The 25,612-nt window shown below is 42.7% G+C and overlaps 2 protein-coding genes across 3 annotated transcripts in view; both read left to right on the top strand.

Moving 5' to 3' along the window:
• The first annotated feature begins 969 nt into the window (after positions 1-969).
• Positions 970-13,119, top strand: PCMTD2 (protein-L-isoaspartate (D-aspartate) O-methyltransferase domain containing 2). Of its 2 annotated transcripts, none has more exons than XM_035548216.2 (7): positions 970-1,152; positions 2,023-2,217; positions 4,311-4,643; positions 5,625-5,727; positions 7,509-7,680; positions 8,073-8,196; positions 9,711-13,119. In XM_035548216.2, exons 3-7 carry the CDS (start codon positions 4,337-4,339, stop codon positions 10,088-10,090), a joined length of 1,086 nt encoding a protein of 361 aa, XP_035404109.1. In that variant the 5' UTR covers positions 970-1,152; positions 2,023-2,217; positions 4,311-4,336; the 3' UTR covers positions 10,091-13,119. The 2 variants fall into 2 exon arrangements, with proteins under 2 accessions (XP_035404109.1, XP_035404110.1); XM_035548217.2 differs by having other exon boundaries at positions 998-1,152; positions 1,975-2,217.
• Positions 13,120-16,743: 3,624 nt separating this feature from the next.
• Positions 16,744-25,612, top strand: part of LOC118248839 (peroxidasin homolog) — a 43,587-nt gene continuing 34,718 nt past the window's right edge. Inside the window, exon 1 of the mRNA XM_035548215.2 lies at positions 16,744-16,907. Within this exon, the coding sequence (XP_035404108.1) occupies positions 16,744-16,907 (164 nt within the window). The remainder of the gene's footprint in view (positions 16,908-25,612) is intronic.

Consider the following 25,612-nt stretch of genomic DNA (forward strand, 5'->3'; position numbering starts at 1 on the left):
CCTGGCTGGGGAGGCTCAGCCTGTGCTCAGGCCTGGTTTGTACTTGGACCTGGTCCATATTTAACTGTGCATGACCTGTAGGGCTGCTCTCCTGGCTTGGTTTGAGGCTAGGTCAGGTCTGTAGGGCCTGTGTGTAGGCCCCACATGCAGGCCCTGTTCGTGCATGTGATCATACACAGACCTCATGTGTCAGCCTCAACAAGTCCCATGTACAGGTCCCATACATGGGTCCCATACACAGGCCGCATATAGGGGTCCCTACACAGGTCCCATACACGGTTCCCTATACAGATCCCATACACAGACCCCATACATTGGTCCTATATACGGGTCTCATATGGAGGCCCCATACACAGGTCCCTACACAGATCCCACACACAGACCCCATACATTGGTCCTATACAGGGGTCCCTTACACAGGTCCCATATGCGGGTCCCTACACAGACCCCATACACAGACCCCGTACATTGATCCTATGCACAGGTCCCATACGCGGGTCCCTACACAGATCCCATACACAGACCCCATACATTGGTCCTATACACAGGTCCCATACACGGGGCCCTACACAGATCCCATGTACAGACCCCATACATTGGTCCTATACAGGGGTCCCATACACAGGTCCCATACGCGGGTCCCTACACAGATCCCATACACAGACCCCATACATTGGTTCTATACCCGGGTCCCATATGCGGGTCCCATATACAGTCCCCCTATACAGGTTGCATACACAGGACCTATATGTGAGTCCCATACACAGGCCCCATACACGGGTCCCTACACAAACCCCATCCCCAGTCCCCATACACGGACCCCGCCCACACCCAGGCCTCATTACAACTCCCCCCCCCCCCGCCCCGCAGTGGTACAGCCCTCCCCCCGCGCCTCTCCCCCATGGCACAGCCCCGGCAGCCCCGCTCCCCCTCCGGCTCGCAGTGGTACGCCCCACGCCCCCCCTCCCCAGGCCGGTGGGGCGGGCCGCGCGTGCGCAGTGCGCGGCTGGCGCTCAGCTGGGCTCTGTTTACAGCGGCGGGGCCGGGGGGGCCCGGCGGGGCCCGGCGGGGTCAGAGCCCGGGGGTGGGGGTCGGGGGCGTCCCGGCCTCAGCTCGGCCCGGTTCGGTTTTCATCAGCCTGCGCCTGTGGAGGTCGGGGGACGATGGGGAGGGGGGTGCTTATATTGGGTGAGGGGGTCGTAATTTGGGGTGGAGGGGTCCTACTTTGGGGTGAGGGGGTCCTAATTTGGAGTGTGGGGGGGGGGGGGTCCTAATTTGGGGGGTGTCGTCACTTGGGGTGTGTGTGGGGGGTCATAATCTGGTGTGAGGGTTCGTAATTTGGGATGGGGGGTCTAATTTGGGGTGGGGGGGTCTTAATTGGGGGGGGGAGTCTTAATTTGGAGGGGTTTGTAATTTGGTTGGGGGGTTAATTTGGTGGGGGGGTCTTAATTTGGGGAGAGGGGTCTTATTTTGTGGTGGGGGTGTCGTCTTTTGGGGTGGGGGGTCATAATTTGGTGTGAGGATTCGTAATTTGGGATGGGAGGGTCGTAGTTTGGGGTGGGGGGTTATAATTTGGAGTGTGGAGGGTCTTATTTTGGGGTGGGGGGTCTTAATTTGGCTAGTTCGTAATTTGGTGTGGGGTTAATTTGGTGGGGGGGTCTTAATTTGGGACGGGGGGTTGTAATTTGGGGTGAGGGGTTCTTAATTGGGTGGGGGGGTTAATTTGGGGTGGGGGTGGGGTCTTGATTTGATGGGGGGTTGTAATTTGGGGTGAGGGGTTCTTGATTGGGTGGCGGATTAATTTGGTGGGGGAGTTTCTTAATCTGGGCCGTGGGGTTCTTTGGGCTGCCCTGGGGCTCTGCCGGGGTGAGGAGTTGTGTTGGTGGGCCTTGTGCATTGTTCTGGGGCTGCTGCCGCGCATCTGCTGCTCCCTGCTTTGTAACAAACCGCTTTAATTTCATTGTTCTGTTTCAGGCGTCTGAACGCAGCCACTCGTGTCAGCCTCGTTTGTTTGTTTTTAAGGAGGAAGATGACAACAGGCAACTGAAGGGATGCTTCAGCGCTGGAAGGCGGCTTGATTTGGTACCTGTACTGTGATCATCGTATCTGCACGTGAGCTTCATGCCTGCTCAGAGCTGTGGAATTCAACGTTTGGCCCGAGGAGTGTGAAAAGTGCAACTGTGCAAAGTGTGGATGGAGAGGATCTCGTTTTAAAAGGTTTGTTACAAGTAAATCGTGCTCCAAGTCTATGTGCTCTCTCCTAATTAGAAGGAGGCAACACAATTAAACAAAAACGTGGAATTACTTGAGGAGGAATTTGAGTGAGTCAGTTCTGTGTTTTGCTTATGAAACATTCATTTTATTGGAAGGCAACTAGCGTTCAGTAAAAGTAGTAATTTCAGAAATAACTGACACCTGTTACAGCTTGGATATTTCTTGATCCCATTAGAAAATGTCTGCTACTTGTAGAACGTGGAAGAACGGTTGTTGATCACAAAGCTGAGCTAAAACCAGGTCGGACCAGTTGTCCCAGTGGGGATTGCATACACTGGGAGGAATTTGATTGGCATCCGAAGTGGAACGTCGTTAAAGACTGGGGATTTATGCTTTAAATCTGAAAACACAGATTTTAATTGCAGGAAGAGCTTAAGTGGAAAAAAGAAGCAAGTGTAGGAACTAAGCGTACAACAGGTCAAGGGAATTAACACCTTCAGGGAAGAGAGTATTTTAATGCAGTGTTAGAGAGAGTGTGTGAAAGACAAAAGCAGTCCTCAGTGTGCAGTTGCAGTGTGATGATTTGTATATAAGAGGGGAAAAAACTTGAATTGGCTGATGAACCCACCTAAGTCTTAAATTTGTGGTGTTTCCACTGTGAAGTAGTACAGCACAGTAGTTTTCTGTAGAGAAACTGAAGGAGTTACAATAGAGAGGCAAAGGGAGGCTTTTTTTTTTTTAAAGTTGTATTAATAGTCTAAAACTGGATTGATATGTTTGAGACAAGAATGTATTAAAAACTGGCTCGAGTTCCCTGTTGAAGCATGTGTTGTTTTGTGTGTCTCAACAGCAGGTAGTCAGGATGGTATGTTATTTGAGTAACAGTGAAACTTTCTTAGATTCCTGCAGGGTTCTTTTGTTTCCTCTGAAAATGAAAGTGTACAATTTGCTCTCTGCTGAATGTAACAAATAAGCCCCAACAATTTAGCTGTAGGCAGATCTTCTGATCCCAGGAATGAATTCTAAAGCTGCTGCTTCTGTGGTTATTATTGTGAGCTACGAAAGGCATTGTAAATAAATGCATTTAAAAAAAAAGAGGTTGTGCTTTCTGAAAAGGGATTTTTTTGTAGGTGGGGTCAGGGGAAGGAAAGCTAGAAGAATTCAGAGTAATAAGTTCTTTTGTGTTCTTCTCCCTGTATATTTTCTTCTTTAAAACCTGCAGATACTGTACTGCATGAAGCATATATCTCTACTTAGTGTTCTGCACAGTCAAGGAGGGTGCTCGCTTTTCTTTCCCTCACATCACGGGGTCTGAACTTGATGCTGGAGATGACAGGAAAATCAGAAGTGTTTGTACTTCTTAAATCTGTGTTACTGAAGTGTTTTCAGATTGGGGGCTAGCTCATCTAGGACTTCGGAGGACCTAAAAAATTCCACTGGCTTCAGTGAAACTTCTCTCTGCAGTTGCTGTCCCTGTCGTTGTCCTTTACTGATGACGATGGTGCCAGCTCTGAAGATGAGCTGTGTGGAAGTACATTTGCTAAAGAGAGGAAGCTTGTGCTTATGTCTAGGCCAGAGGTTTTTAACCTCCATGAACCCCAAATCCTGATGTTTTCTTTGAATGTGCAACTGGAGATTTTCCAGTTCTCCCTGCTTGTCTCGTAATTTCCTCTTAACACTCTTGAAAATAAGTCTGCATGTGGCAAGAGCTCTGGCAGGGAAGGCAGACTTGCGTTGTTGCTCGGATTTGCAATGAAGAATGACCTATAAGCATAACAGCTAGAATAATCTGTTATGTAAAAGGGTTCAGTGGAACAGCTGACACACTCGTAACGTGTTGCTGTTGTGTTAAGACAGGCGTTGCACATCTGAATTGTCTATTATGATTTTCCCTGCTAGTGTCAGGTACTAGATGCCAGATCTGCTGCGTTTTGTTCTTCGTTGTTTGACAGGGCAGGGTGGTGGTGGTAATGTTTTTCTGCTGCTTCTTGTCCTTCATGTACCTAAAGGTCTCTCTCAAAGGACTTCATATGCAGCAGCATAACTTAGCATTCAAATGCATGCTCTATACCTCACCTTTCCTTTTTCTTGTTTAGTTCTAGTGTTTACAGAAGACTTGAAGATGGGAGGTGCAGTGAGTGCAGGAGAAGACAATGATGAGTTAATTGATAACCTGAAGGAGGCACAATATATCCGGACAGAACTGGTAGAGCAGGCATTCCGTGCCATTGATCGAGCAGACTACTACCTGGAAGAGTTCAAAGACAATGCCTACAAGGACTTGGCGTGGAAGCATGGAAATATTCATCTTTCAGCACCCTGCATTTACTCTGAGGTGATGGAAGCTTTGGATCTGCAACCCGGGCTGTCATTTTTGAATCTTGGCAGTGGCACTGGCTATCTGAGTTCTATGGTTGGACTCATCTTGGGTAAATACCTTTTCAATCATGTTAACTACTTTCATTAGTTCTAATTTCAAAAGGTTTTTTTGATTTTTAAGAGGGAAGCGTTCTTCAGTTAATGAAACAAAATGTTAGTAAAGTAAACAGTGCACTAATCCAGCTGGCCGATTTATCAGGATTCTTGCAGCCTTCTTTCTGGAACTGGATGGTGTCCAGATTTTTGTGGCAAGTTGGAGCAGGCAGCAGTGAAGGTACACGGGTGGCTTTAGTAGATTCCCGCAGGACTGGGCACAAACTTGGGTTTGTTGCCAGTTAACTGAGATCCAGTTTTGGTTCTTATCAACATATAGGTGGGAACAGCTTGTGGAAGAGCAGTTAGTGCATCAGCACTGGCTTTGTGACTGCATCTACAGTAGGTACGAAGCATCAAAGAACAATTTTATAATTGCAGCTTGCCCTGAAGTATTTCTGGAGTATTTTTGAAGTGATCAAGTCAGTTCTGAGTAAAAAGCATGAGTGATAAATAACATCTGTTTTTTCCAATTTATTTTTGTTGTTAATTGAGGTATAATTTGTGGTCACTCTTCCTGTTTCCTTGGATGTATTGATTTTTAGTATATCAACAAGGAGGTATAAAATAATATATTTCTGAGGGCTTTATTAAAAACATGCAGGCTATTCTACACGTGCAGGTTTTTTCTAGGTGGTCAGTTTTACGACAATAGTATTTCTTCACTATTGGTGTTCTCGTCCTCCAGAGGAATTTCCTGCGTAGTTAAGACCAAATGATTCAAACTGTTGCAAAACACCTTTATTTGCTGACAGGAGCTGCGAGTGTAGGGTTGCACTTCCCATTGTAGTAGTAAAACATCTGGCCCTACACAAGCACTGACTGACACTCAAGGAGTAATCTGATACAGGAAGTGACCGAAGCTGTGTTCAATTCTGCTGGATTTTGTGTTGTTGCCTGTTAGCATTACCTGTTGCCTGTTTCTTCGAAATTTTCAGGTCCTTTTGGTGTTAACCATGGCGTGGAGCTCCATTCCGATGTGATTGAATATGCAAAGCAGAAATTGGACTTCTTCATCAAAACAAGCGACAGCTTTGACAAGTAAGAACGTTGAATGCCTGTTCAGTTTCATTTTGTGTGCTTGGCTGTAGTCGTGGCAGTTCTTGCTCCCATGTGGCAGCTCTGGATTCAGGGTAATGTGAGGATTCTGGCTCCTTAGGCTTGCTGAGCTTCAGTGTGTGACCTTCTAAGCTGATGTGTGTTTGGGGGGTGGTGGTGGTCAGAAATCGCTGTGGTGTTTTCAACAGCAGTTCTGATGGTGTAGAGCTTAGAACAAGCTGAAAAGGGTTGCTTATTTTAAAGTGCAATTGCAGGTAACAACTTGAAACCCACAAATGACAGTAATAGTTATGTTTGTGATCTGAGAGCATGCATGGTTATTCAGAAAAATATGAACTAATTTTTGTGGTGACCTAATGTGTCTTATCTGAGAAGAAGAAAAATGGTATTTTAAAACAGGAAGGTATTTTTATAGCGATTAAGTTAGTACTAAAGCTGCTTGGGATCTGATTTATGTTCTTTCTTACAACATCCATTCTGCTGCTGTCAAAAGTAATAACTTTCTAGCAAGATAACCACTGCCAAAAGCAACCTCAGCAATGAAAGTTGTAGCTGTCATATTTTTGGATCTGTCTCACAGTTTGTTCAGACATGGAAGTTAAATATCTCTGGCTACCTGGAAGTCATCTTGTTGTGGGAGGAAGAAAATTGGTCTTTAAATGCTGGAATTTAAACTATTCCATTTTGAAATTGCTGTTACTGCAGTACTGGAGAGCTGCCGATGAAAGGGCTGTATTTTCCTGATGTTGGCAACCGACTGAAATTTTTCTGCATGGAAGGTGCTTGCACATTGATGACCTCACCTCCCCAGAGAGTCACATTGCTATTGTTTGAACAGGTGTTTTTAAGGGAGGCTTTTCTCTTCTCTCCAGACAAGTAAAAGCAAAAGTCAGCTGAATTCAGAAATCAACATGACTGGAAAATTGGCATTGCTGAGAGAAGTGGCTGCTGAGTTATTATGCTGCTAAAACACCTCGTGTAGGAACTGTTAGCCAGCTGCTAGGAATGTCTAGCATGCTTGGCAAAAGCAAAAAGCTTCAGGAAGTATTTAGGAATAAGTAGGTGCTACACTGAGGTGCCTCTCAAGATGCTGGTAGAAAAATGGATATGTTTTACAACTTCTATCAAGGTCAGCTCTGAAATGTAGAGCTTAAAGCTTATGTAGATTAGAGCGTGTAAGAAAAACAGAAGCGTCATAAAATTACTCGTTTTGCTTCTAAACTAAATCAGAAATTCAATGGACAAAAATTCTTATGAAGGATGAAATCAAGCTGCTTTTGAAGCTAATGGCAAAGCTCCCATTGGCTTCAGCACATATATTTCTGAAGCATCAAGCTTCCCCAGAACATCTGAAAACCATATAAAAGGTTTTGAAAATGCCAAACAACTGGTACAGTAGTCCTCGAGACTTCTACATTTAGAATTGCAGGCCAAATGTTTATCTTTAGATATTATAACTGAGTCAGCATTAGCTAACTGAAAATAGCTACTTCTGAAGTTATATGCAAATCAGGTGTGAAATCTTGCATCAATACCCTTTGGAAATTTTTATCTATGAGTTCTCACCTTAAGGTTTTTGTGGTTTCAGGATTTCCAGCTGTGGTCTGTTCTGGCAATCTCTAGAATACAAAGGCTTGGGAGGAGAAATGCCATGAAACATTTTTTTGAGTATTCTTCATTCTCATTTTTTCCAGAATCGTGAAAGTAATTCATTTGATATATTGTAATATTCCTGTATGATACACAATCTTCTTAATTTTCAGATTTGAATTTTGTGAGCCGTCATTTGTTACCGGCAATTGTTTAGAGATTTCCCCGGACTGTACTCAGTATGACCGTGTTTACTGTGGTGCTGGAGTACAGAAGGAACACGAAGACTACATGAAGAACCTGTTGAAAGTTGGGGGAATTCTTGTCATGCCTCTAGAAGAGAAGGTTGAGTGCTTTTCTACTCATGTTCTTCTTCCAGTTACTTTTAATTCTGATTTCAGCCTAGTCAATAGCTCTTCCTTCAGTTTGCACTTCTTACCACTTCTTTTGGTTCAGAACTGGGAGAGAAGTGGGAAAGCTGGGTGACCCAAACTGCCAGTGTACATATTCTGTGCATATGCATATTCAATGGAAAAAGATACTTGGGGCCAGTCCCATCAGGAGTTCTGAATTTTCTGGAGGGGGGGAAAAAAGTGATCCCTCTTTTACTATCTAATTTTTTACTATTACAGTTTCTAGTACTTTAACCACTTGTCCAGGTAGAGGAGTTGTTTTTTTCTGTTTAAAAAATCTAATTAGTTCACACACAGAAAAATAACATCCTTGTTTTGGTTTAGTTAACTAAGATAACTCGTACTGGTCCTTCTGCCTGGGAAACCAAGAAGATTCTTGCTGTTTCTTTTGCTCCTTTGATTCAGCCCAACCACGCAGATTCAGGAAAATCAAGGCTTGTTCACTTGCGTGAGTACAAAAGTTCTTGGCTATGGGGGAAATTTTGTCTGCTCTTTGTTCATAAGATGCATCTTGCTTCCTTGTTCTTAACATTGCTATCAATCCTTTCCATAAAAATTACTCCATCTGCTTCCTTCTTTGAACAGTCTTTAAGACTCCTCTGTTGGATCCCAGTCTATCTTGGAGTCTATCTGCTGCTAGAATCGGAATTGCATAATTAAAATTCTAAATATAGATGACCTGTTGTGAAATTGTACCTAAGCTTCATGGGGTATTTGGTCATTGTCTTTGCGTGTTCAGACATCTATTTCAGTCTGGAATCATGTACTGTCACAGTTCTCAGGCACTGTGCCATGGTGATGGAAAATACATGGGCAGTACCTGTGAACAAACATCCCCTACCCAAAGGCTCTCACTGCCCAGCAGTTAAGAGTAATCCTGAACCCGGAACACTTGAGAGAAGTAAATTGTGCAATTCCTGGTTCGTTGTTTGAAATGCAGTCATATGCAATGGCCTCAATCTTCAGATTAAGACTGTGTTGTAGAGAGGCCTCTTAAGAATGCATGAAGACAAAGATACTCATGAAGAGATTAGTCAGGCTTTGTTCTTACTCTGGAAAGGTGTCTTTGTGTGACAAAAAGCACCTCAGTAAGCAGTCCGTACAGTACCTTAAAGTCCACTAAGAATGTGTTTGAGCATATTTTTTATGGCGTCTTTGTAGAGAGACCTGCATTTATTACATGCTGGGTTTTTTTCTGATTCCTTCATCCAGATTCATCCAGATCACAAGAATGCTTGCTTTTCACTTGAAGATGGTTTTGATTTTTTTAGCATATAGATGTATACATTAGTATATTACTTTTTTTTTGTGCTGCATGGATTATGTTATGCATTTATATACTGGCAGCAAATAAGTGCAGAAGACAGTAGTCTTCCAAGCCGTTAATGTGGAAAGTATTTTTTAATACAATAACTTGATGTTTGCTTCTAAAGTTATTTTTACCAATAGATTTCCAACCAGTCTTCACCCCATAAGTCTGAAGCAGTCTTTGAAGAGCATAAATAGTACTCGTTTTGTAAAAGAACAACTTGGCAAAGCTGAAATAACTTCACAATAGGGAAGTCATTGTGTGGAAGAGTTAAATAGACTTCACTTCTAGTTATCTACAATAGGAAAATATATTGGTTATTAACTAGTCACAGTATCAGTCCTTAAATCTACATTCTTATAATCTTTAAGATGTGTATATTAAAATAATTGTGAGGACTTGACATCAAGACACACAACTCTTCTTTCATCCCATTCTCTCTCTCCAGTTAATGAGAGAAATGCGTAATTAAATTTTGTTTGGAAAGTTACAATACAGTTTATCGGAGTTGACAGGAGCTGAATAGAGCTGTTTTCGAAATCGCAGCAGGGAATTCAAGTGGCCTGATTTAATCTGAGCAAATGCAGCTTTTCCTCTGAGTGCTCTTGAGGGGAATTTCTCTGTATCTGTTCATGGTTTTCATTTTGTTTTAGCCCCAGTGGCTGTTCGCAGCCTCCAGGATCTGGCTCGCATAGCCATCCGAGGAACCATTAAAAAAATTATACATCAAGAAACAATGAGCAAAAATGGAAATGGGCTGAAGAACCCCCCAAGATTTAAACGAAGACGTGTGCGTCGCCGTCGCATGGAAACTATTGTTTTCTTGGACAAAGAGGTCTTCGCTAGTCGTATCTCCAACCCATCAGATGATAACAACTGTGAGGAGCTTGAGGATGAGAGACGAGAAGAGGAGGAAACCAAACCCTCTGAACTAAAGCCAGATCCCCCTGTAAACTTTCTGAGGGAAAAGGTCTTGAGTTTGCCTTTGCCTGATCCCTTGAAATATTACCTGCTTTATTACAGGGAAAAGTAACTTGTTCTAGAAAGTGGGGAGTAGGCAGAAAATAAAGTACTGCTTAGGGCTTGACAAATGCATACCACTTGCTTGCCTGCTAATGTGACCACCCAAGGCAGTAGGCTAGCTGGGGAATGTGGCTGCTGTATACTTAAACATTATAGCTTTTTTTAAGTTTCCTCTTTCTTCTTGGTTGTGTGCTATAGTTTGATCCTGCAGCAGGGATTCCTTAGGAAGCAAGTTGGTGAAATGCTTGGCTGCTTACAGAAAGGAGGATTTAATTCCCTGAAACTAACTGCAGAGAGATGTTCTAAAAATCTCACGGCTGCTCTACCGAATTGCAGTTTTTAAATATTCTTATATTCTTAAGCAGTTCCCTGAAGACCTTTGTCTCTGCACTCTACCGCTCAACCTGTCATGTATTTACCGTGGCGTGTGTTTAATGGAGGGTGAAGATTATTAGTAAAAAGCTGACCCAGTAAATCTTTTTCTTCCAGAAACGTGGAAAAGCACAACTTTTATGGATAAGAAAGAAAAGAATATTTGGTGTTACTCTTGAGGCATCCAGGTTTTGAATGCAGAAGGAAAGCATCAGCTCCCCTTTGGTCTCAGTTTTGCTTTTAAACAATATATCAGTTTTCAGTAAAAGGTAGAAATGTTTTACAGAAAGTTGGTTTGATTAATGAGAAACACCTCTTTTAGTGAATTACAGTTTAATGAGATGTGAAGCTTTCTTTTAAAGCCGTGGAGTCAGGTGAGGAGTTGTGAAGCTGATTAGCTTTGACAGGATGCTCGTGTAGTCAGGGTTGTGAGTGTAGTCTCTGGAAATCTTTACAGAGTAATTCTGAATGGGGACGAGGGTAGAGAGGAGATGCGTAGGAGAGTTTGTGACTATTGCCTGTAAAAGCGAAATCTGTAGATTTTGCAGTAAGTGTGAGAACTTGCGTCTGCTGGGCTGAACAGAGCGGAGTGCAGGGCTCCAGCCTGGGCAGAGCGGCTTGTGCCCTGGGAAATCAGCCAAGCGTAGTTTTGTGGAGGGTAAATGGAAACTGCCTAGAAAGCCAAATCGATGCAGTTTGTAGATGTTCCTTTGTGTGCCCCGCCATAGCAAGGTGGCTAGAAGACAGCTCGTGTACATCTAATCCATATACAGTAGGTGGAAGGGGTTTGATTGTCTCAGTAGTTTTTATCCCTGCAGCGATGAAATAGATGCTTTACCAGACTTGCATAGAAGGACTTTACAGTCTGCAGTTTTGTGGGTGTAGACTTTTAATTTTTATTCCCCATTCTTCCTGTAATGCTGATGGAAGGAGATACTGTGTTTGGAAGGGGAAGTTGACTTGGTTCAGCCTGTTTGAAAAATCTACTTAAATCAGCATAGGCTGGAAAGAAACCTTTAAGTTTGTGTTGATGAGTAGTACTCCTAAACCTGGGAGTAAAAAAACAAAGCAAACCCTCAGTAGATAACAAAGCTGTTTAAGAAAAGGGTTGGCCCATCAAAGCACTTAAAGTGGTATCACTTTGATACCTGTTTTGAAGCTGTCTCCTCAGTTTCCGAGGAGGAATGAATGAAGACTGTCTTGCCAAAAATGTGCCGGGTGTTCAGTTAATGGTACTGAGTTGCACAACTTGTTTAACAATAGTGTTTCAAAGTTCTATGCAGCTTTGAAAATGTACAGATAACTCTCGTACATCTAAGCCCAAGCTGGAGAACTCTTCCTTGCTTAATAGGCTTTTTTTGTCTTCTAGAATTTTATCTGATCAGAGTCATGTGGCTGGTGGCCATGTGATATGAAAGTCGTAGGCTGTATTTTGCCTCTAGTTTCCTAAGTCTTCACCTCTGTTCTAAATGGTACCCCAAGCTATCCTGCTCCCTCAGGTTTTTGTTTGTGCATTTGGAATGGGGCAGTCATGTGGCCCCTGAGCTGATGGTTTCCTGCAAACTTGCAAGTACCCATCTTGTAAATCTGGCAACCACAATGAATTTTTTTTCATTTTCAGGATTTTCATCCATAGGGTGATAAATGGAGGTGTAATCGAATCTATATAGAGTTTCTTTGTGCTTCCCCAAAGACTATCATCTCTGCAGGTGTTAGGCATTTCTGCTTAATAGCTGTCCTACCAGGTGGGCACCTTTCTGTATTGTGGCACAATTTACATGTCTCTGCATAGTAAGTACAGGGGGCTTCTTACTTTTGGCTAGCAGGTTACCTTTTGGTTTATCAATTGCAGAGTTTTTCATGGAGGTTGTGAAGAAGTTACTTTAAAAAGAGACTTTTAAAGTTCAGGTCATGCTAGTAAACCTTGCTGAGATAGTGTTAAAGCTGACTGTTTGAGGAAGAATCTTTTGTTTAGCCCTCTTTGATTTTTTTTTTAACCACACCCCATCCCCCAATTTTAAAAGATATTTTGTCAGATTTTTCACCAGATTTGCCTTTTTATTACATTTGCTAGATTTTTGTAGTCTTCTGTAAAATGCATAAAATACTGCTATTTTTCCTGGATACGGTTAAGTAAATATATATACAGGAAATGTGTGTTCTAGGTTGTCAGATTGTCCCCTTGTCCAAAAAAAACCACAGATCCAAACAAACTTGTAGTAGAATTTTTCTGTGTAATAAACTTGTGAAGTAGTATTGCTTATAGTGTATAAATGAAGGGGAACCATAAATGCATTTTTCCCTGTGCACAAGCATTTGCACTGTAGTTTTGTATGCGTTTTTAGCAGAGTAATTGTAGTATAATTGTTTTTGTATAGCCTGTAAGCTCTCTAGGAATTTTATCTGCTTTGACTGTTTCTTTTTGTTTTAAGTAGTTTCTACTTCAATTGTATCTGACTCCTTTTAGGTTTGATAGTGCAGTAAACTTGCAAAAAGAAACGAACTTCAAACTGCTTTAATCATTAGTGTGTAAGCTGAAAAAATCTGTGTATAGAAACAAGTTAAATTGGCCTGAGGCATGCAAAAGTGTTACACCATTTAAAAACTTTCATTAGTAAGTGTTTCTGTATCAATAAATTCAGTAAAGACTTTTTAGCCTTCTTAACATGGCTTTGCATCGTGTTGTGATTAGAATACTTTGTAGATAAATGCTTATTTCCATAATTGAAGGTTAAGATGCTAGAACACTAGAAAAAGCACTTAATAATATGGTGCAGGTGCGTAGTTTTAGATGAACTCAGAATATAATGAAAAGAAACCTGCCCATCTGATGATTTCCAAATCCTTATGTAATGGACTTGTGCAAGATGTGTTTTGGAATCAGTGTACACAGCACTGATCTTGATTTTAATAGAAAAGAGAGCTCACTTACCCATCGATAGGCTTGTAGACAACAGAGACATCAAGAGGTCATCAGGTCTGTTCCTCTGCTTTGAGACAAGATCACCAAAAGCAAACACGGCAGTACCTTGTTTAATGCATTCTGAACTACCGCCATTTCTGCAATTCCCCTTTTGTCTCCTGTGCTGTTTCAGTGCTTAATTAATGCAGATTTTAGGAGCTAGTTTCAAAGCTTTCTTCTGATAATACTGAGAATAATGCTTCAGCTGTAGTAGAAAGCTGTTCATAATAGCAAATCCAGCTGTTGCCAATTAAATGTCTGTTCACCTTTGTTCCATGTGATAGTTCTTTGTAGACTGTTTCTTCCTGTTGTCTGTCTGTATGATAGATGTCTTTCTACAAGCTATAAAACGAGCCTAGTACAGTGTTAATGCATTCCTTCACACGATGCTTGCTAGAAGAAAAAATCCTGTCCTGTTTTGGAAAGCCATGGATGTGTCACATCAAGTAGATTAAATCTGTCAAGACAGGTAACGTTTATATTCACTTCCTACTGAAAAACACATCGCAGTTCCCTGGGAAGTAGTGAACTCTTCAGGGGGTGTACTCTTATGAAATCTTTTTGCTGGGACAGAAGTGATAGTTAAAAACAAGGGCGCTTAAAAGAAAAAGCAACACCCACACAAGCAAAAAAAAAAAAAAAAACAACAACAAAACAAGAACAACAAAACTCTTCCTTGTGTTCTTCCAGTGTGGAAAAAGCCTTTCTAGCACAGGCTGCAAATGCTGAAGCACAGGATGCAAGCGTTAACTTTTGTTCTTGTCTTTTAGGAGTTAACTCTCGTTTTTTCTTCAGACCTGCACACTCCTTTTTTTAAACAATTTGTCATGTTGTTGGAAAATAAAACGAATTGATGCAAATGAAAGGGAACTGTGATCATTAGTGTTTTGTAACATCTCACAAACATCCTGTTTGTCATGAAGGGGAGATTAGGGAGAAGAGGAATGCTTCAACTTCAAGTGAAGATTGCTCCTAAGTAGATTTGGGTTGCAGAACTTGCCTTTATGTACTCAAATTATTCCCTGTTGTATGGCCATTATTAAATCTGATGACTTTGCCAAATATCCGTATCCCACAAAAGAAGTAAATACCCATCAATCCATCTGGAAGCTGTCATCAACTGCACAACCAGGCCCTGGACATTGCAAAGACAAGTGCATGTAGAAACATGACTGATGCATAGCCCAGTTCTCTTAACATTATAAAGAAACCTGGAAGGGAATGAATGTTTTTTGCAGGTGGTTGATTTAGAGCTCATAGTTCATGCAGCCGGACATAATCGGAGGCAGAGGGCAGAAGTGTTGTATTTGTGAAGCATCCAACTGTGCGACAGAAGATGGCGAATTTCATAAATGCTGAAACATGGTTACAAGAGTGGTTTTGCTTATTTTCCTAGAAATACTTACAGAGCACTCCTAGGTAGTTATCCTGTCCTAACAGAGTTCATGTTTTGGAAACAGATGGTCCGGGGACCAGAGCGGAAGACAATATGACTTAATTCTTGCAGATTTCAGTGACATAACCTGCGTCATCTTTTTTAATGCACATGCAGGAAGGAGCTGCACTTGACCTCTCAAATCGGAATTAAAAGCCGTCACTTACCTGGAGCACTCAGGGTGTTATTTAAAGGCTGGAGCAGATGCTGATTCTTTTACGACCTGTTTTGGTAAGAAAGGGCTGGGTGGCCACTAGAGGACACTATGCTCAAAAGCATGAATTGGTCCTCGGGGGAATGGGGGGGAGTTCAACAATTTCCCTGGTTTTCAAAGTGGTGCAAACAACCAGCAGATTGCTTGAGCATCAGAGGCAAGAAACCTGCTGCATAATGTCCTTTGCTGGCTAGAAAAAAATAGCTTTTACCGTGTATTAAATGACTCCTGCTTAAATTTCTAAGTGCTCGAGTATAATGCATCAGCTATTGTATAATGGCAATTTGTCCAACGGCATGTGTGTCAGCAGAAACTAAATACCTGCAAGTTTTCTGGGTGAGGAGGAGACCAATAATCTTATTACTGTATTCTGGAAGGTGCTTTCTAAGCCTTGATTTACAGGGTCACTGAGAGAGGGAGACTGGCAAAAATAACCACCTGACAAGAAACTACAGAAAACAACACTTGGACCACAAATGCTCAAGTGACAAAGTATCCGAGGGGAAAAGAGAACCAGAGAGGTGATGTCGCTGTGGTTAAGTACTGTTTTGCCATGTTAATTGTTTGCAGTTCATACCATAAAGCAGACTTGCAGGTTCATAGAAAACTTTGGGTTGGTCCTCCAGGTAATATGGCATGATGGCACGTCTGGACTTCCTGAGGTGGCTTTATATCCTAACGAGCCTTAATGTTTCACATTTCTGTTAAAACCACGCATTTGGGATCTTGTATAGTAATAACTGAAAACTTAAAGACAAGCCATTGGCACTCTTAAGTTTCTTTATAATGGTAAAAATGATTGATTAAATGGGGAAGGAGTCTTCCCTTTTGCACCTCAATTTCCTTATCCTTCAATGGGATAAACAGAAGCCTGTATTTCCTGCAGGAGTTACTGCAATTCAAACGTGGTTGTTTCCATTGTTTCTTTCCATCTTCACCCCTCAATTGCCCTTGTTTTTTCCAGAGCCCTAACGTTTTTCTAAATTACATCTTTGTAGTATGAAACTACATTAGCTAAAAAGTCTTTGAAATTAATCAGGTTTTACTCTGTGTAACATGACAGAAAGCATACAGTCAGGGTTTTTTTCTCTTTATTTGCAGGTTATTTATCTTTGTTAGTGGTCTCCCTTTTAAAATCCTTTATCTGTGGCACTCCAAGTTCCCACAAACAGTGGGAGATGTATTTTACCAGATGTTATACATACATGCAATAACTATCCTCAAAGTCATACCGCCTGCTACATTTGACAGAAGCTGTTAGATAAGATGCCATCCTTAGTCTGCAGTGAGTGTTAAGGCAAAAATTTTGACATAAAAGCATGATCCCAGGCTATTCGAGTCCTAGCAGTTTTTTGTCATTGTCCACAAAGGTGCATTCTGTATGCTTTTAGATAAATGGCTAAGGAGTTAACCTGCTGTTAAAAAACAAGAAACAAGGCAAGAATAAATCAAAATTAAGACTTAAGATTTCAACACCACAATTAAAGAGGGGTGGGAACAGTCTGATCTTCAATGATGTACATAATGGCAGGGAGGGTGGGCGGTTGGACTGTCAAACTGCCTTAATTTAATTGCAAACATATGCTGATGAGTCCCCTCCTCCCGGACCTCAGGGCTGGGAAACTTTTTTGTCAGCTCCCTGCAGTTCAGAATTGAGGAAAATACACTCGGGCAAACACCATGCTGATCAAATCTTCAGCTCTCCTAGGCTTTTTGTGCTTTCTCCTCTTGCTTAGTTTCTCCTGTTCCTGCCCCAGTCGCTGCCTGTGCTTCAGGACTACGGTGAGATGCATGCATCTGATGTTGGAAACCATCCCCGACATCCCTCCCCAGACAAACATACTGTGAGTAGCTATTTCATTTTACTGCCTTTCTTACCTGCTTGGTCTCTAGGAAGGAGAAAGAAAAAGCCACGGCTAAAGGCATGCTTTTTCTCCTTTTTGGTGCAGAGTTGTCTGCACTGCAAACTGTTTCAGGCTTTCAGAACATAGAAAAGAAACTGCTTCTTTTGGCATCAGTTAATTGATAACACGACAATCGAGGGAGTTGAAAAATGCATAAGAAGAATGCCATGAAATCCCTGGAAGAAGGTTTTGGAGAATCAAAGGTCACAAATATTAAACTGTGCTTATAGAAAGGTACACAGTTTATGTTTGAGAAGGCTTTGTATATGAGTGTAGGAGAGAGAGAGGAAATACAGCAGTTCGGGCTTTTGTCTCTACAGAACAAAACACCTAATTTTTCATAAATACAACCCTATTTCTTTTCTAGACTTTAAATTTTGGCTTTCCTGTTTCAATCTGAACTATACAAACCACATGTAAGCTTTATTAAGAAAACAGCAATCGGGGCATCTCACAGGCTCCTTGAGAAGTAAAAATATACCTGTTGGGTTTGCTGTTCCTTTTGGGGAGGGAGCTGCTGGGTGTGTCCATTCAAACAGAAGAGGTGTAGGAAAAGGGCATGTAACACTTCCAGACTTCTAAACAGCTCTTAGTGACAGGTCCAGAAGAGCACCTTCCTCTCATTCTGTATAGTATATCCTATTCTGTGGTATATCCTATGCTTAAGGGTGTCTTTAGGATGCAGTGGCGAATTTTCTGCAGTGACAGAATTTTCTCTTTGCACTTCTCTTAGCTGATCCCTTAGTTTGCAAGACCTTTTTTGTAAATAACAGGAAAGACTTCTCAAAAATTCATCTCAAAACCGTTAAATCACTGCTGATTGTAAAACTTTTCCAACTCTAGTGGGTTGAGAAGCTGTTCTCTGTGCCCATAACAATCCAAATTTGGTCTCAGCCAGAACATCTATACGAGCGTGTCTCCTGTAAACATTTCTCTAATATTACTAATGTGATTTATCTGCAGGCAGCCTAAGGAGCATAATGCAGGCAGGATGCTGGCGTTTTAATTGCTGCCATCCAGATCTGCTTGAGTGGATGGAAAAAAACCACAGAGGTCCTAGCAGGACTGGCACAAAGGAAATGTCTACTCTAGCTCTGGCTGCCAGAGCTGTGCTGGTGCAGAAACTGATGGCAGCTGGGCTACGTGGGACTCACCCCAACTTGGGGCAGACCCAAATCTGGACTTGCTTTCTATTGAGGCTAATGACGATGTAGTTATTGTGCAGAGTAATGCTGTCTACTCTATGGTTTGTTACACGTTAGGGGGGTTGTAGCTATCTGCTCTACAGTAACTTGCAGAGTTTCCCTCTCCAACTTGTCACCAGCCTTTTTGTCCCCTTACAAGTTTTTCTTGAATGGGAAACTGGGGTTTTAAGCATTAGCTAAATGGTATAGGTGTGAGGTATGAAAGCAGTCATATTTCAAGATGAGATGACTGTCTTTATAGGCTGGTATTTTTGAGGGAGTTTTATCTGGTATATTCTCTTCTAATACTGCCTGCACAATTATAAGTAAAACCCATACTGAGAAGTAGTGATTCCCATAGATACAGAATAATAGGAGCCTGGTTAAGTTCTCTCTTGGCAGATCACATGCCTTTGTATGGTGTGCAGCAAGTAAAGATGCTGACTTTCTGGTAATCTTGAGGATTTAATGTATGGAAATGCATTTGCCATATAGCATCCCATTGTATCTGTTATAAATACCATTTGAGTAATTAAACTTTAAAAAAAAAATCGGAAAGATCAAAGAATGCTTCTTAACCAAGGCCCTGGTTACTCGTGGTTACTCCAGCTTTTAGGTAAGTTAATCTTTCTCTTGGGAGAAGAACTGTTACTGCTCAACGTGAACACTCAGAATTCTAGCAAGAATATCTGATCGTGGAGTTATTCTGAGTAGAAAATGTGGGATTGTGATATTTTCCACATTTGCCCTTTGGTATGAACAGGACCAAGTCTGTGACTGCAGATTCAAACACCGATGCGAGGCTCCAGCTCTGTTCCCTCGCCAACCAGCTGCAGCTTCCAGATGGGCTTTGCTTTGAAGTCGGGAGTTTGGGACTTTCTGACTTCCGTGACTCCGTGCCACCCTCTCTCAAACAATCCTTGAAGAGTAGGGAAGTCTTCTAGCCGGCACACGCTGTGCTTCAACAAGCCCTGCTGGCAGATGGCCCCCTCGGGGCGGTAGCCAGCTGGCGTAACTTGGAGCAGCCCATGGCCGTCTCTGAGTGATGCTGGGACTGGCATGGAACCAGCTCCAGGATTGATGAGCTGTTACTGGCTCCTCTTTGGTCGCCGTTTCCCTCCTCCCTTCCCAGTCCCAGCTGGGTGCAGCCGAGGATCTGGCCCAATGTCTGGTTTTAGCAACAGTCTATTTGTCTTTGGTAATGAAGTCTGTTCGTTTTATCCTGAGCAGAGAGTAGGATGGCAGGAATGGCTACGTGTGTACAGATAAGTAAGCTATAAAAATTCGTGGTGTTTAACTGCAAACGTATTTTGGCTGCTGTCTGTTCAACTGGAACGCGATTATCCAGATGTGATCTGCTGGTTACCGCTGGGATTCGAGCAGTTTCTTTAGCCAGCAGCCCAAAGAAGGGAACAGCTGTGAAACATACACTCCGAAAATTTCAATAGGTCTTTAACCTTCGAAGTCATTTGTTCTACAGAGTGACATTTGAAACAATAAACTTTGAAACGTGTGGGCACGAGGGGAAGAAATCCATGGAAAGAAGTTCCCCTCTGGCTGGCAGCTAATGGATTGCAATCCAATTATCCGTGGGTTGTTCTCCTTTTTGCATTATGCATAGCACGTAATGAATGAGGACTTCGAGAGAAACGTAGCTGAGGGCACCAGCAAAGACGGCGCAGTAGCTGGGATGCAAACGCACTGCTGGCATGAACTGGAGGTGACCCAGTTGTTCACAGACCTGGTCGCTAATTGGGCAGCGTGGGCACGGCCACTTTGACGAGCTTTGTTTCCCATCATTGCTGCGCAGCGTGCTGCATGTTGGCTGCCTGCTCGGTTCCCCTTTTCCTCCAGTCGGATGTTACGCAGCAGGAGGGAAGGCTGCGCTGGGACAGGCTGCAGCACTCTCCGTGTATCTTAAGAAGCATATTTGCAAGAAAACCGTCTACATTTGTAGGGGGAAGGCTTACTGAGCAAATGAGTTCTTGGAAATGCTGCTCCCATTGTGGTCTCTGTCGTGCGCTTTCGGTCTCTCAGATGAAGAATGGATTAGTCATTTCCTCTGCCTGTGATAGTCTTAGATGCAGTCATTGAATGTACACCCACACATTCTGGATGTTCCAGGTGTGATCTCCTTCCGACTTTTGCTGCAGTATTTAATCATCATTAAACCTTTGGAGGTGACCAAAGTCTTCTGTATGTTCTATTTATAAAAGTTACTTCATCAGAAGGAAGATGGGGAGGGAAGGTATTTGAAGGTTTTGTGTTTTTATTTTCCTCCCTAGAAGCATTCCAGCATCTTTTGGTGACATCATCCTAACTCTTGGGTTTGTGGTTACCTCAAGTGTTCAGAAATCCTGTCTTCACTGACCTGTAGTGCCCCTTCATCTGGTTCTCACTTGAATATCTGCACTTTCCCTGACTGCCTTGGTCTCACAACGTCCTTCTCCTCATACTTGTACCAGGACGTTTTCCTGTGCTCTTTAAGGCCGCTTTCTCGGAGTGGTCTACAGCAGTAGATTGGAGAAATCAGTATTTTTTGGTGAAAGAATGCATTTATATTCTGGTTAAAGACTGAAATGGTCATGCTCTTAAAAAAAGAAAAAAGCCAACATCGTTACTGCAGGGGACTTGGTATTTAAAAATGCCATTAACAGTTCATTTAAGCTGACATGGTGCTACTGCTTTTTGGGTTTCCTGAAAAAATAAATATATCTTTACACTCTGAAACTTTCTTTCACCACTTCTGGATCAGGCTCAGGATACAGTTCAGGAGGAGGGAATATTGTCATTATTTGATGTGGGCAATATCTTGAATAGATGGTGCAAAGGAAATATTCATTAGGCTAAGAGACTCCTCCTTGCTGACATGAATATCCAAGAATAGATTTAGCTCATTTGATTAGGATCAGACCCTAATCTCCATACCAGCTGTTAATACATAATAGCTCAAATTATCTAAGATTGATGAGGTCAACAGTTTGCTGTGTAATCTTCCTACTTTAATACGTGTTCAGGGCCAAAAGTGTGTTTTGGAGGTGTTTTGCGCACCTGCCTTTTTTTTTTACTGGTGAAAGCTATGGGATGCTTGGTGGCGCATGGCAAAATGATTCCGGCAAGGAAGAAGCACCAGCAGATGCCTTGTGCAGCTCTTCCAGACACGTTGCACAGCCCGACTTCCTCCAGACCCTGACCAGAATCGCATCTTTGGTAACTGGGCTTCCGGCGGGGCTGTGGGGAGTGCCCGTGGTGGTCCCAAACCACCCAGAACTGCCAATAACCACTTTTTTTTGTATAAATGAGTGCTGTAGTCTTGCACAGTTGAACACGTGCCTGTGAGTGTGTGCTGGCTTGTGTGCACAGAAGAAGGGGGATCAACACAGCAGCAGTCAACGCACCAAGCTGAATTCCTGTCAAGCTCTTGCTCTGGCTGATGAAGAGGGAGCCCTTTTAAAAATCTGCCCTGTTTGTGGGTGCTGAAATTTTAAAAAGCTTTTTTCAGGAATGCTTGTGGTAACTTCTTAATTAAAATCTAGCATGCCCATCCCTCTACTTTCAATCTGTAAGAAGTGTACAAAAGGGAACAGCAGCTTGTTCTGCAGCATGAGGCTCTCCGCATATGCTTGCACTTCTCTGTTTCATCCATCATCTTACTATCTTCTTCATCAGTATTTCCATGCTGAATGTGTTTTCCTTCCTCTTCACTCCTCAAAGAGTCAAATCTTGATGGCTTAAACTGGAACGCCCCAAAATAGCAGAAACTTGGAGCCCCCCCAGCCCGGAGCCCCCCTGTGGTCTCCTCTCCCTAGCAGAGATGACAACGCTCAGCTGTCCTTGTAGGGATTCACAGATGAAGGCTGTCATTTATTAAAGCCATTTGGGGTCTTGTGTGCAAGAGGGACATTCCTGAGCTGGGGAGCTGATGACAATGAGTCTGGAAGACTTCATTCCCATCTCAGCAAGGCTGTTTTCCCTTCCTGCCAGCACTGTAGCTGTTTGGCAGCGTGGGGGAACCTGCAGAGCTGACTCCGATGTTCTGTGGATAAGTTAGATAAACGAGCATCTTCCTGACAAGTGCTCTGGCTCTTATTATAAGTGGGAAACTTGACTTAAAAAATCATGTTTAGAATGTCTTACGCACCCCAGGAAAAACTGGAAGGAACCTCGATGTCTTATCTCCCTTTGTAAAACAACCTTTACTCTCAATGTCTTTGGTGATAATGGTTGGTTGGCTGCCACTTACCCAACCACTTCTGGGTTAAATGGCCCCAAACTGACAGCGCCATTGCTGTGCACAGTGTTTTGAACACAAAAGATACTTCAGTGAAGCAAACCCAGTAATTTCCACAGAACTGCAGTAAAATACCTCGTGTAGCTAATTATCTGGTTAGGTAACATAGTAATATATATCATTCTTTAAAAGCCTAAATAGATTAAACAGAAATGGAAGTTTCTTGTAAAAGCTGTAGATTGCTTTATATGCTAATCGTTGTTAATTATTTAACACAATGATTTCAGGAACGATTGCTCTGATAACAGCTGAGAGGATCGTAAAGATTTGAGTGTAAATACCTGTGTCCCCAGGCCACTTGGAAATTCTCTCTTTCTTGGTAAGCCTCGGGGACAGGGCTGAGAGTTCCCACAGTCAGGAAAGGTGAGTTATTTCACTAGCAGATCCAAGATTATCCATGCATTCCATCCAGTTTCCTGCCAGAGCCGTGGTGCTTTGGCACGAGGATTTGGTGAGGTTTTCTGCAGAGGCAGTCAAGCTGCTGCTGTCTGGAGGGATCCATGCTGAGTGGTGCGGGACAGCCGCTGTCCCAGGGCACTGGGTGTGCGCTGGTTGTGTGAAGGTAGGAAAAGGTCTGGGACACTCTCTTGTAACCCCAGACTGTCAGCTTTGAAAGCATGGGGGAGAGTTAAATCACAAGGGACTTCCCCCCGGTCCCCCTGTTTTGCAGATCCCAAGGTGAAGGAAGCAGGCAGGAGGGAGGGAGCCCAGCTGCTCACATCCACAGCAGCTGGGACAGGCTGGCACCCGAGCAGCTGCGTGGTGGATCCTGGTGAAAAGCACACTGCTTTGTTAGGAGAAACATCAAGTTTCCAAAGCGAGTACCCTGGGAATAGGGAGAAACAAGGGTTTCTGTGTAAGGGACAAACTCTGCAGGGAATGGGAATGCTCTCAATCACTGCACGCAAGCCAGGAATTTCCCAGTGCAGCCTTACATGGTGTTCTTTCACTAGCTGAGCTCAAGGCTAAGGCAAAGTCTGGAGGAAGATGCTGTGGATGAGCCAAAGTTGTTTTGTTTGTTTATTTTTCTTTTTTTAAATGCATTGGTAAGGATGAAGATATGGGTTCCTCTCAGACTGTTGCCATTGTGTGATGGAAGGCAAACCAGAGTGACCCTTCCAAAGGAGTGCAAAACAGATGAGTTCAGAACTTGGGGTCCAGGGACTCATTTTAGATCTTACCTGGAATTGAAAAGGGATGAAAAATCAAGGCATTTCATTAAAATAACATGCTAAGCTTTATTATTTGCTCCTTGAGGGTGGTGGTGGGGAAAAGTTCCTGCGAGTTTGCAGTGCATGAAACCAGACCTGGTGCTCACCCAGCAATGGGAACCATCAGGAGGCATCTCTGCCCCCGTGCTTCTCACTGGCAGGAACACTGCTGATAAAAAAGGTGCAGCCAAGCTGCAGTGCTGAGACCTTTATTAGCGATGCGTGATTGCTCTTGCCAGGCTCTGCAGCCCAGGCTTGCTTTATTGCTCTCACAGGTGAAAAATCCCACTCTCTAGGAGGTCTGACTTGCTTAGGGAGCTGCAGACTTCCCCAGCACCATTTCCATGGAGTTGTTTTCCGCAAGTGACCCAAAGTGAAAGCAATCCTGGGAGTGGAGGAGCTTGTGTTTATTTTGATGGCTTTTCAGAGGTGTTTTCAGTTACCTGTGGTTCTGGGTTTTGCTTGTAGTTTCGGCTGGGGAAGCCGTGCTCTTATGTGTGAATGCTGGGGTGTGAAGGATTGTAGTTCGCTGTGTTCATTAAAATAGTCGGATTTTTTTTTCCCACCAACAGTCTGTGACCCAAGGTGGTGTTTTACACTTCACTATCTGCTTCCCACTGCCTTTCACGAGCATCAGCAGCCTCAGCCTTGACTCCTGTGTGTTTCTCGCATTTGTTTGTTCCCTCCCCTATTACCTGTAGCCAGCTGCTTGGACTAATTACACTCTCCTCGCAGCCCCCCAGGGAGGCAGAGTTGGTGTCTGTGTGTTACAGTGCATAAATCAAGTTTGCATTTCTTCACCTTTTCTCGTGGTCTAGTTTTTCCCTCATTTCCTTTTAATGAGACCGTGGAGAACAGTGCATCGTGCTATCGCCTTTGCCGATAGTTAATTGTATTTGGCTTTACGGTGTCAGCCGTGGCCTCGAAAGCTCTGTACAGATACCATCAAATTCACATCATCAGTGAAGAGGGATCTGTGACACCTTCCGACAAGGAGAGCAAGAAATATGTGTTCGAAACAATGGAAGTAAAACTAAATGCACCAGAAAATGTCAAAGGTAAAATTATTGTTAAAAACTGCCATTCTAAAGGGGGATCTTCCCAGACTGCAGAGTTTGCAGTGGACAAATGTTGCTTGGAAGTTACATATGAAATACTTTTTTCAAAATGCTGAAGCTGTGTGCCTTCCTGCCCTCTAGCTCTTCAGTGTGTGATACTTACCACTAAGAAAGGGGAGAAAGTTCTCTTATTTAGTCTACTCATTTCTTTGTTCAAAGCTGAAAAGCTACAGAAATGGGGAAAAAAGAAGAGAAGAGACAACTTCCACTGTCATTCTATTGCATTCAGTGATAAATGGGGTAACAAGGCAGAGATTTAATATTTCAGCGTAACTTGAGTTCAATAAAAATACTGTATTTTTTCTGCCTAAAAGTAAGAAAGCTTAGTGGGATTCTTTTTAACATAAAATAACCTTCTTTGCAAACTGTTATGTGGAAGAAACATTACATCTTAAACTAAAATCAGCTTTAGTTACTGTGTATCCTCCACTCCAATACTTGCTCAAAAACCTTTCAGCCCCCTTGGATACTCACTCTGTTTGTTCACAGCTATCTGCAGTGAATGCACTTTGTTATAGTCTTACATAGGCCACAATTCTTGTCGAAGCTCATTCTAAAAATAAGTGTTGAACATTTAGCAATATGTATTATTCTTGTTTTAAACTGTGACTCCAAATGCTCCTTAGTTTACCACCAGAATGGCAGGCATTTCAGCACATTCATGTGTTTTTCCCCTTAAAGCAAATGCCCTTAAAAGGCTGTCTTGAACAGAAATAGCTGTGTGTTCGCTAAAGGTGATAGTTCAGGCAGTATTGGAGAAAAAAAATAATTGTTGTGCTTTGAATAGAAACTAACAGCAAAAAAACTGTTGTCAGTCTTTTGCAATTTGTTATAATATGCT

The sequence above is a fragment of the Cygnus atratus genome, chromosome 16 (genome assembly GCF_013377495.2).
Source record: "Cygnus atratus isolate AKBS03 ecotype Queensland, Australia chromosome 16, CAtr_DNAZoo_HiC_assembly, whole genome shotgun sequence".
Lineage (NCBI taxonomy): Eukaryota > Metazoa > Chordata > Aves > Anseriformes > Anatidae > Cygnus > Cygnus atratus.